Below are 11,244 nucleotides of genomic sequence, written 5' to 3'. Positions count from 1 at the left end.
GTTGCTGAATTTTACCTTCCATCCTAATTCGTCGTCTTCTTCTCAAACAAAACAGGACGCCAAGCAGTACTGTAATCAGTAGAGTCATCGCTATAGAGATTAAAATCCATATCCAATTTTTCAACCCTGCATCAATGTACGACAAGAACAGTGTTGTATTTGATTGTCGGTACCATCTAACAAAATCAAAAGATGATATAAATGGAACCCAGAATGAAGGAATTGAGTTCAACAAGGGAAGTATTAAGGATGGACGAAGATTAAACTTACTTGAACGGTGACGAATTATAACTTGATATGAAGTTCCATCCAACGCACCTTGAACGTAAGGCCCCGAAAGAAATTGGCAACCAAGCACCCTGTCTTCTTTGACTCCAAAACATTGACAATCTTTCCAACAAATGTCCTTACAATCGTATATGGAAAGCCCTGTGTTCCCCAACAGTGAATAATTTACCGAATTCATATCTGTAGGTGTGATGGATCTTATTTCGTACTGATCACCATTGCTTCTGCACTTCGGCCCTTTCCATCTCTCGCAACCATTCTGTGTGCTCGCACCAGCACAGGATTTTGAGCTAAATATGAATTCCCCACTTCCAAGTTGCAAACTCCCATCGTAAAGCAATATCAACCTTGCGTTTTTCCTCTTCTCTTCACGAGTTGAGTCATCCATTAGAAGCGTGTAATAAAGATATTGTTCATCAACATTAGAAACATGACTGAAATTATAGTTCATGTTCTGTGGTTCCGAGGGGGGAATATTTTCAAAACTGTTACCACTGGTCCATAAAACCCTCTCTTTGAGCCGAACAATTAACCGTTCCCCTTCAGGATCCCACTCCAGGGTAAACGATCCGGGAGCTGGGATTGATCCAGTGAACCAAGATGTAAGTGACCAGCTTCTTCCATGGCTGACCCCCAATTTCATCCCAGGCAGAAAAGTATCAGTTGGATAATCAAAGCTTTGCCACAGTATTCTGTTTTCCCCCTTAGAGTCTGCATCTTGCAGAACAAGATTCCCAGAATCTTGTAAGACCAGCTTTATGTTGGAGCTGTTGGTGGTGGTAGGGGTAGAATGAAGTGAGAAAAGTTGGATAGGATCCCCACCATCGTGTGTAATTTTGAATCCGGTGTTGTCTATGATGAGAACCCCAGAGTTATCTGCGATGGGGTCATCTCGGTTGGCCAACCAGATGGGAGGGCTTGACTCTAGTTCACTGAACCACATAGCCAAATAATACCCGGCTCTTTTGTCATCCCAAGTCTCACCATACTGTAATAAACGGAAGCCTAAGGTCACGGCTCCATTTTGGGAAACCAAAGAATCAGATGAGTTGAGCTTATCACCTTGGGTCAACGTGTCTGTTGCGGCGTCAGATATCCAAAGGCAGGGCAAAATGAGCAAGAGGACTTTGAAACCGAACATCTTTTGATTGGACATGTAAAGGGCGAGGCACTTGACTTGCGGATGGGATATCTCCAAGCCAACGTTTATTTTAAGTTTGAATAAATCTAGTAATCAAGTTTCCTTTTAGGACAAAAGGCAAAGTGCGTCAGTCAAGAGTCAACACCGTGCAAGCGATGCCCCAAGCCAATAGTGTTGAATTAAGGCTTGCTTTGAAGTACCAGTTACTAGAAGTCATCAGCATGCAGCCAAACCTCACTGTTTTGTAATTTGATTTTTTGCTTAATGACTAAGCTGGTTGAGGTATATTTTCAAGACCCTAAATCAGTATAAATTTATTTGTAAGTGAAGATTTTTTTTCTTTTTTTAAGAAGAGGCTGAAAATTTCAATATATATATATATATATTTATTTATATATTATAATGTTGTAAAATTAAGGGAGAAAAAGAATTTAAACCTTAAACTTCAATTCCCAACTATTATTATGATGAAACTTGTCGATAAATTCCGGGTATTTGTCGCTCACGGCCAGGACTTCATTTGTTCATACTTTGAAGAAGTTGCCACTTCCTGGAAATGATGTTAGGAACTGAAACCAGAGTTCATAAAACACTCCCCACCAGCTGTATTAAAAGCAAATTTAGAAAGTTTCTTTAAAAGGCTCGACAGGCGTTCCTATCAGAGCTCTGTAAAAATCTTCCTGCGGAAAAAGAGACGCACTGCATAAACTCCTTTCAATCATTCAATGTTGCTATTTAGACATATGGGCAATTTTCTTTTCTAAAATGTAAATACTTCATGAAATCAGGTGTGTTACTGAGGTTCTAAAAAAGTGACCAATCAAAACTAGGTAGCTGCAATTATGTAAAAGTTCAAAATCAATTTCAGCAATTAAGAATGCAAGAAGCATAATGATTTTACCAGGAACCTTGCTAAATGAGAACCATAACACTTTATCACGGATAAACTAGTAGATTAATGAAAAAATAGCACCGCTCTAGGCAGATCTTTTCTCATGTATCAAAACAAAGACGCCTATATTTAACAAAGCCTAAATGTATGAACTCCCATGCTCTTCCTAAGCTCAAGGGGAAGGTTCACTCTTATCTGCTCTGCAGTTGAATGAATTGCACAGAAGGGCACCATCATCCCTGCTCATGAAACCATAAATGAAGTGAATAGGTATTCATGGCTCGATGGACAGAGAATCTGGTAATATCCAGAACGCTGTATTTGGTCAGCAACATTGGCTACTCAAGTGCAAAGCTAACCCTCTTGTTAGGTTTCCCACTCCTCCAGCAATGACTTGTCTGATTCTCATCCCGTTGGAACCTGTGGCTATTGTAACCCAATATATACTGATGAGAACCTTCCCTCTTCCGGGAACCACCATGCCACGCTCTGCCACTGCTGCTAGTTTTTCTGAAGTCCAACTTTCTTGACCTAATATTCTTATTCTCCCACTGTTTCCAACCCCATGAATTTCTCCCACAATCTCCCCACCCCTGATTATTAGGAGCTTCATTTTGTTCAAGAAAGCTACGGTCCCATGAATTATCCCCGTTAGGCAACTTCTTATATTCCCGCTGGTTCCTTCCCCAAGACTTCCGCTTGAATTCTTCCCATCCATCATCCTTCCTAGAGCCAACGCCTTGACAGCTATGGCCCCATGAATTGTTGCCAGTATTCCAATCCCTTGACCCACAATCTCCCCATGAGTTGTACTTTCCACTTTCATTTCCCAGAGTATTGCTATTCTCCCAGGGATTGTTTCCATTACTATTTAAATTCCTAGAACCATCAACTTTACAAACCGGCTGGCCCCAGCCTTCGAGATCCTTAAGACCACTATTACCCTGAATATCATTGTTGCATTCCCAAGGATTCTCAACCTTACAAGGGTTTGTATTACACCCTTTTGAAGGAGCAGATGAAAGGTTCGTCACAGTTTTGTTTTCAAGTACTACCTTGCCATCTTTGTCTTTGGGAGCAAAGTATTCTTGTTCTAAATCCGTAATCAATTCAGGATCAATATGAGGATTCCAATTTATGCGATCAATAAAAGCATCTGGATCAGGAGTAGGAATGTCACAGGAGAGGCCATTAATCTCTGCCCAATAGCGCTTTTTTGCATTTTGAAATGCTTCTTCTCCAGCTGAGTCATCCCAATTGAGCACATTATCATTGTAGCACATGAACTTCTTGGCATCAACAATCTTCCGCCATGATACCAATCCAACTAAAGTGCAGAATTTCTTCTCCCACAAAGGCACACCATCATTCCAAAACTCTAAGAGAAGAAAAATACAAGTAGAAAAGAATCACACACATTGCAAAACAGAATATAGACAGTAATGAGAATAGTAAATGCCATGTGCAATATTTGATTGGTAAATATAGCCATTAACAGGAAAAAATGAGAACAGTCCGGCGGCTAAAGCCATGCAACAAAATTTTAAGTTAAAATCAAACTAGCAATTACTAATAAATTAGGAATAACATGTAAATCATACAAGTTTAAACTTGTAATACCTTTCATGCATTCCAAAACCAATTTATAATTCTATGAAATATGCCAAATATACACCTAATTGTCAAACAAAGAAAGTTAATTTCTTTTCCATCTACAGTCCTCCCTTTCTGTGAATCAGTCTTTCCTTCTCTTAAAGCATGACCCCGATTCGATGCTGTCTCAATTGTGTACCATCTTCAAATACCAAACACATACAAGTTTTAATACTTTCGACTTGTTCTGGAATATATTCAATCAACAAAATTATGCAAAAAAAAAAATCACAATTTAATGCAAAAAAGAGAGAATTCAAGTACAAGCAACGACTATAGAAAACCAAATTCACAGAAAAAGATTGAAAACACAATGTGCATAGAATCATAAAACGGTACAGTTAGACGTATGTAAAAGAAATAGGAGTACCAGAAAAAGACGGTTCAGGGTCATGATAAGAAGAAGGGTATTTAGGAGCTCTATCCTGACGGTAAAACCTTCGGTGCGGTCGATTTCTCCAATTGCCCATCGCCCCTTGATCACTCAATCTGCAACTCTCCAACCCAAAAAGGAAAAATGAAGCTTTTAATGAAGGGACACAGAAAACAAGAAGCAGAAGACAAATTAGAAGGATGGGTCGTTTCGAAAATCGAAGCTTTGTCTCTTGTCTGATATTGGAACAGAGATTCTGTGGAGAAGAAGAGAGAAGTAACGAACACACACTTGGATGAAAGAGCAGAGAGTTTTAGCGGTTTTGTCAGATGCGATTTCAAGTATATATAGACAGACAGGTTTATTAGTTTCCGGTGCGCGGAGGATCTACAAATTATTATTTCTTTTTCTTTTTAATACTATGTATCTCCTCCTTGGTGAGGTCCCCTTTTCATTTCCTTTTGAAAGAAGTTTGAAGATTACTTGTAGAAAATTCTTTCTTCTCATGTTTGACAATGTATATTTGATCATTTTCATGCCTTAATTCTTCATGAAAATTAGTATAAAAGTCCTTAATCTTGATATATTTTATATTTAAATTGAAAAAAGTTATAATATAATTGATATTTAAAGCTTTATAATAATATGAAAAAGTAAAAAAATTTATAATAAAAAAATAAAAACATTAAATATCTAAAAATATTATAAAAAACAGATAAATAAGAAAAAGGTGGGGAAAGAGTACTTCTATATTGAGGACAAGGCGGCAGATCCTTTACCAAAAGGGGCAAAGGTTGACAATCTCTGTTCTCATAGAGTTTGGAGACATTCAACAAATAATTTCTAATAAAAGATATAGTATATTGTTTCAAATCATTATAAGAACAAGAACATGAGTCGACATTGATGTTTAAATCTCAATCCGATGACACAACGTCACCCTGCCAGAAATTGTGGACTTGAATGTGTATTCTGAAAACAAAGAAGCAATGAGTTCGAGTAGTCTTTTCATTAGATGCCATTAATAATGCAAGAACGTAACTTATGCAGATAGCCAGTGAACACTTATCACAACAGTAATTCAATCTTTCCTTGCTGGTATGTCTTGCAGATAGATTCCTTTCTTCAGTCATGATCCAAGTGCTGTAAAAATTGACATCTACATGCCACGCTGGACAAGATCAATTTTATATAAAAAGGTACATTTCATGGAGATTTAGAAAGGTTTAGTAGATTCGACTGTACAAACAGTTTTTGTTAGATTGGCATCAGCAGATGTCAAATGAGTCCTCAAAAATTCTTTACAAGATGTTAGTAGGTTGGGAAGAACTGGGTTTGGTGAATCACTTCTGCCAAGAATGTTCTCCACCTCGTCAACTAATCCTACAATAGCATCCTTCCGGAAACGAGAGGCGTTGTCCTTGAACAAGTTAGACCATGCTGACTTGGAAAATGCCTGTAACTCACTCAAAGGATGGATGGTAATACATGAAAGAGCAGAAATGTAGTCATTTTTCTCCAACTTCATGCAAAATCTTTCTTGGATCAGAGGCAGAGGAGGGGTCCTATCAGCCCTTGCCATGTGCTCCCAAGTTGTTTCAATTAGTTCCCCCTGCAAATGTTAACAGGTCTCAATAACCCTTGGCCAAAAATAAAAGCAAGGTTGTTTGCAGCATTCTAATCATGTACAAATTTTGTAAGTACCTTTCCAGCTCTGGCAGCATCCAGTATCATGCGGAGATGACGTTTTGCACTGAAGTGAAATTCATGGTGCAACATCTTTCTATAGACACACTCAAACTCATCCCACCTCTTCTGTTGAACACATGTATCTAACATGATATTGAATGTATAACTATCAGGTGTCACTCGGTGCAAATAATCAGATTTACTGCTGATTTGATTTGCATCTTCTAACATCTTCTGGAAGAGATCTTTCGCTTGATCAAATAATCCATGATCCAGATAAGCTTTTAGCATGATGTTGCAAGTGACAAGATTTGGAAAGCAAAAGTTCTGCATTTCATTGAAGATGTATGCCCCATTTTGAATATTTCCAGAGTCTAGACATGCTTGAATTAAACCAGTATAAGTTACCACCAGAGGTTTATTAGCAACCTTGCATATTTTCTCAATCTGTAAGAGACAAAATGCAATAACGTGTTAGCCAATGTTTTGGTTAAGTGATAGACATTACCTTAATAGTTTAATGCATTTTCATTCAACTGTAAATTTCTTCAAGCTCCTAAATACTCATAAATAACTTTTCCAAGAATAAATGTAGAAGGCCTGAGCTGAAATTGCTTTAAATAGTAACAAGCACAAATAAAATAAATGTACTAAACAAATTAAGCATTAAAAAGAAATACCTGCATCAGTGCTTCCTGGCACCTTCCAGAACTACAAAGACAGCGAGCAAGGTCATAATAAAGAGCAGCAGAACCTACAATTCCTCTTTTTTCCATACCTTGAACAGCCCATACAGCTTCATCTATCTTACCTTCCTTCCAAAGGGTATTTACAAGAACTGAAAATAATGCAAATTCAACTTCCAAAAAACATTCTTAAAGACCCATGACAAAATAGATGACATTAAATACCTCTATATGTCAAAGCATTTGGCATAGAAGATTTCTCAATTTTCCTGAAAAACTCATGAACCAAGTTGTATTTGCCACATGCAAACATCACCTACGCAAAACAAAAAAAGTTGTACTATTTTATCACAAAGAGAATCCATTTAACAACATAATATGACAAACTGCAGAGAAATCATTTCCTAGTTCAATGTCATAATGTTGTGATCCTAGAGAATATAGCCATGACAACTCATGCTAGAAACTCATTCCTGCAACAAAACACTGCTACTCCTTAAAACAATATTTTTGCTTGCTAGTAAGAGTTCTTAAAACAAAACTAGTTTGATGTCATTTGATGTTATCTTCAAGAAACTTCAAAATGTTGAAGGCACTTCCACTGGCAATTTAAGAAATGTACACAATCATCCAAAATGTTGCAATAATTATTATCATTTTATAATTAAAAAGTTAATACAAAAACCTGAACCTATAATTAAAATAAGTTTTGTAATTTTAATCACCTCCATTACAAGTCCATAAGTCGTAGGGGAAGGCTGTAAATGTTGTTGCTTTAACTGCTGCAAAACCCAAAATGCCCCCTCCCACTGTTTCCGCCGAGCACATGCATTTAGGACCTGCATACACAAGAAAAATATAAACATTCTTTATATGCACCTATAATGCTGCATAAAATCAAACCAAAGATGACTAATTGGTTTCTGAAGATGATAGTATTTAGGTATACTAATACTTATTACTGACCGCATTGTAAACCACAATATCAGGCTCTAATCTCGGGTCCCACTTTCCAATTAGCCCTGTCTTGAATTTCTTCTTGGGAGGAGATCGCATGATGTCAATAACATGAAAGAGTTCCCTCATATGCCCAGCTTGCCCAAGAGTGACAGCAATGGAATGATAAGCGACTATGTCAGGATATGAAGCCATTTGTTGCTGCAGGAAATTGGGAGAAAAAAAAAGGTAGAGCCAAATAAACCCGCATTGAATTGAAGTGTATTACCTGCATTTCATGAGCCATATAGATGGGAATTGAAGTGTATTACCTGCATTGATTGAAATATGTTAAGAGCTTCCACAGGTCTCCTTGCTTTCCCAAGTACATCAAGTGCAGTTGTGTAAATATGTCTGCATCATAAAGTTTTACCTAGTTAAAAGATATATACACCACGCACAATTTGTAAAAATTAAAAGGGGAAGAATAAACAGGTAGCACTCTCATTTCTAAATAAATATTACTAAGAACTTTTGCAAACGTTATTGATTCAAATTTGTACAAAATTAGAAACTAATGGGGCTGGGGGAAGGAAAATACCTGAGCCTGTAAGATTTGAAGCGCTCACGCATTTGAAGCCACTCAATGACTTGGAGTACCCGCCTCCAGTTCCCTAGTTTACCCAATGCCTGGATCACCCTTAATATACAATAATCTGTAAATTTAATTTTTGCACTCCGCATCATCTTAGAAAACATCCACTCAGGCATATCAATGTCTGCACCATTCAACCTGTTAAAACAAACTACTTTAAGATGAATAAGACCATTATAAAACCTGACTGAACTACAAATATAGAAACCGGTAGTTAACAGAAAAAAAAAATGGATACAATCCATGACAAATGACATTCACTAAGATGGATCCTAGGCACAACAAAAATGTTAACAATCAAGATTTTAGCAATAATCACTTAAGGCAAAATGAAATTTCTTTGGCATGATTTAACTTCAGCTATCAACTCACAAGTTTCATTTTCTCCTATAAAAAGAAAAACTTATAAATCCAAAACTGTCTTCACACAATTGAAACAAATCTTAATAGCTCTCCCTTGTCTAAAACTTATCTTACTCCATTTAATCCTTTGATCAATTCAAATAACCATATGCTACAGTAATTCGTAAACCAGAGAGAATAAATGAAAAAAAAGTTAAAAAAAAAAAAGCAAATTGGAAATGTTCAAAATTTTGATAGGCAAAAGCAAAGAATATAGCTTACACCTTGTTATCATTATAAAAGATTGATCATCACTTCATATAAATAACATCACCAAATTGCAAACATAAGGAAGGAAACTTGCAGAAAAGAAGAAAGAGGTCCATAGGGTACATACGACTTTGCTAATCTTTGAACTCTCTCCTCCATTTCCATCTTTGAAGCTCTTGGCTTATCAAAAACATCATTGGACTCTTCAAAGTTCTTGAAGGCAGCCCTTTCCATCCTCAAATCATCATCTTCATCTTCTTCAAGAAATGCCTTTCTACTTCTAGTTCTTCTTACTCCTTCATTCATCGTGTTTACTCCATTCCATTTAACGATTTTGGACATCTTTACTTCCTCAGAAAACTCCCCAAACTTCATCAACCTCACATCTTCTTCATCACTTTTTGATTTTGAATCATATTTGCGTCTATCCATATAAACAATATTGTTATTGGAACACAAATATTATTTAAATTAGAATAAAAAGACTAGCAGAAGAAGAAGAAGAAACAGGGCATAGAGCACGTACAAGTTTGCTAATTTTGTTATTCTCCCTTCCATTTTAATTCGTGAAACTTGTGGCTTATCCACAACATCATTCGATCCTTCAAAATTCTTGTATTCATTTCCTTCCGCCTTCAAATCATCATCTTCGCCTTTCACAAGCAATGCCTTTCTGCTTTTAGTTCTAGTAGCTTCTTTACTCTTCATTCTTACTTCATTGTGTTCGACAAGCTTGGACATCTTTTCTTCCTCCCCAAATTTTCTCCTCGAATCATCCTTTGACTTGCCTCTATGTGATTTTTCACTGGAATTGCCTCTATTTGATTTAAAAGATTGCTCCTTCTCCCTCAAAGACTCCATAGTCTTCAAATACTCATCAAAAGACGGCTTAAAATCGAGCTCTTTCTCAAGAATCCCTCCACCGGAATCAACCACTCTTAAAGCAAACCTCCATTTCTTCTTGCTTGAATTCTTCGACCATAAGGCAACCCCACAAGCTGGTCTCCAACAATTCAAGAACCCAATTGGAGGAAATGGTTTCTGGCTAGAAACTGAAGTGCAAATTCCATTCTTTTCAAAACTAAAGACACCCATATGAGCACTCCACATAGTCATGAAACTAAAGCTCTCAACTTTGGCCAGTTGGCTGCCTCAAAGAAAACGCAGCTATGCTGAGATTAAGCAGCATCTACCAAGGCTCCGGGTGGCGATATGCTGAGTGACTAAATTTTCATAAAGATAAACCAAAAGTTAAAAGTTCTCGAAAAGATAATATCGGGGTTGAAGAAAGAACCAACTGTTGAGTGACATTCAGAACTCAAGACAGCTTCGCTCTTGTTTTGGGGCAAAGGCTCAATTGGATCCAAATACTCCATTTATGGCTACTGGACCCAATAGTTTTAGTTTCTGGATCCGTTGGGCTCAATGTGAATTGGGTTCTGTTCTTTTCTCATGAAATTTACCGTACTAGGGGAAAATAGTTATGCAATCTTCTCAATAATGTAAAAGAAGATATGAGTTCTCATGCCAAACTCTTTTTCTTTTCTTATATCCTAAGCAATTATGAGTTAGATTGATGATTAAATATTTCTTTTGTCTTTTTTTTTCAGTTGGTAATCATATTAGCTTCTCTAACACGTGCAATTCAATCAATCTTTTGATGCATTTTCCACACATAAAGTTAAAGTCACAGGCAATGGGGTTTGGTGCATTTTCCCAACTTTTATCGTTCTTGCAAAAAGAAAAGGGAGTCCAGGGCTACCACATACTGTTGGTTGCATGCATATTTTTGGGTAAAGCATGGGATCAAGGAAAAACCTGAAGCTAACATGTGCTGCTTGGTTCCCACTTCCCCATTCCTATCATCTTCGCCAAGCAACAGTCAACGTTAGTAATTAATGGTTTTTTTGGCAAGCTTCTAACCTACAAAACACACATGCCTCTCAAAGTTTCTCATAGTGGGGCTTCAAGCCTTATCAGGAATTTTGTCAGCCTATAATGACTGTCCTCTCCCCCTTGCATTTTGGCTTCTGCATTAGTTTCTGACACAGTTTTATAGCATGAATTTCAAGCATCTCATCAAAGGGTTGAAACTTGAAGCTGGAAACAAAATTTTTTTCTTCTCAACGCTCAAGTGCTATCAGCCTAGCTAATTTAAACCCCCAACTTTCATTGCACATCAAGAAAGGTTGTCATACCTGATGGGTTGTTTCTGCCGCGGCCCTTCTGCCATTCCACCTGCCGAGGGAAAAACAAATATATTTTGAAAGGAAAAGGTGCCATAATTGGTCACAAAGGCATTGCCAATGCCATAATGCT

The 11,244-nt window shown here is 37.2% G+C and overlaps 3 protein-coding genes across 3 annotated transcripts in view; all 3 read right to left on the bottom strand.

Annotated features, from left to right (window-relative positions):
- The window catches only part of LOC110425434 (G-type lectin S-receptor-like serine/threonine-protein kinase CES101), a 1,764-nt gene extending 136 nt beyond the window's left edge, over positions 1 to 1,628 (bottom strand). Inside the window, exons 1-2 of the mRNA XM_089785091.1 lie at positions 271 to 1,628; positions 16 to 126 (exon numbers count right to left, since the gene is read on the bottom strand). Coding sequence (XP_089641217.1) covers positions 16 to 126; positions 271 to 1,444 — 1,285 coding nt within the window. The 5' untranslated portion in view covers positions 1,445 to 1,628. The remainder of the gene's footprint in view (positions 1 to 15; positions 127 to 270) is intronic.
- A 653-nt stretch (positions 1,629 to 2,281) lies between these two features.
- Positions 2,282 to 4,758, bottom strand: LOC110425270 (oxidoreductase/transition metal ion-binding protein). Its single transcript, XM_021440137.2, has 2 exons — positions 4,345 to 4,758; positions 2,282 to 3,699 (listed from the first exon to the last, which is right to left on the bottom strand). Exons 1-2 carry the CDS (start codon positions 4,442 to 4,444, stop codon positions 2,660 to 2,662), a joined length of 1,140 nt encoding a protein of 379 aa, XP_021295812.1. The 5' UTR covers positions 4,445 to 4,758; the 3' UTR covers positions 2,282 to 2,659.
- Positions 4,759 to 5,532: 774 nt separating this feature from the next.
- EMB2279 (pentatricopeptide (PPR) repeat-containing protein) lies at positions 5,533 to 10,346 on the bottom strand. Its single transcript, XM_021439838.2, has 10 exons — positions 9,452 to 10,346; positions 9,053 to 9,349; positions 8,260 to 8,451; positions 7,991 to 8,072; positions 7,689 to 7,880; positions 7,448 to 7,561; positions 6,948 to 7,038; positions 6,717 to 6,874; positions 6,052 to 6,483; positions 5,533 to 5,959 (listed from the first exon to the last, which is right to left on the bottom strand). The coding sequence occupies exons 1-10, from the start codon at positions 10,039 to 10,041 to the stop codon at positions 5,564 to 5,566; spliced, it is 2,544 nt and encodes an 847-aa protein (XP_021295513.1). The 5' UTR covers positions 10,042 to 10,346; the 3' UTR covers positions 5,533 to 5,563.
- Positions 10,347 to 11,244: the final 898 nt, after the last annotated feature.

The sequence above is a fragment of the Theobroma umbraticum genome, unplaced genomic scaffold (assembly GCF_002168275.2).
Source record: "Theobroma umbraticum cultivar Fairchild unplaced genomic scaffold, ASM216827v3 scaffold_81.0, whole genome shotgun sequence".
Taxonomy (NCBI): Eukaryota; Viridiplantae; Streptophyta; class Magnoliopsida; order Malvales; family Malvaceae; genus Theobroma; species Theobroma umbraticum.
The sequence above is the reverse complement of the archived record's forward strand: the minus strand, read 5'-3'. Positions and strand labels throughout refer to the sequence as shown.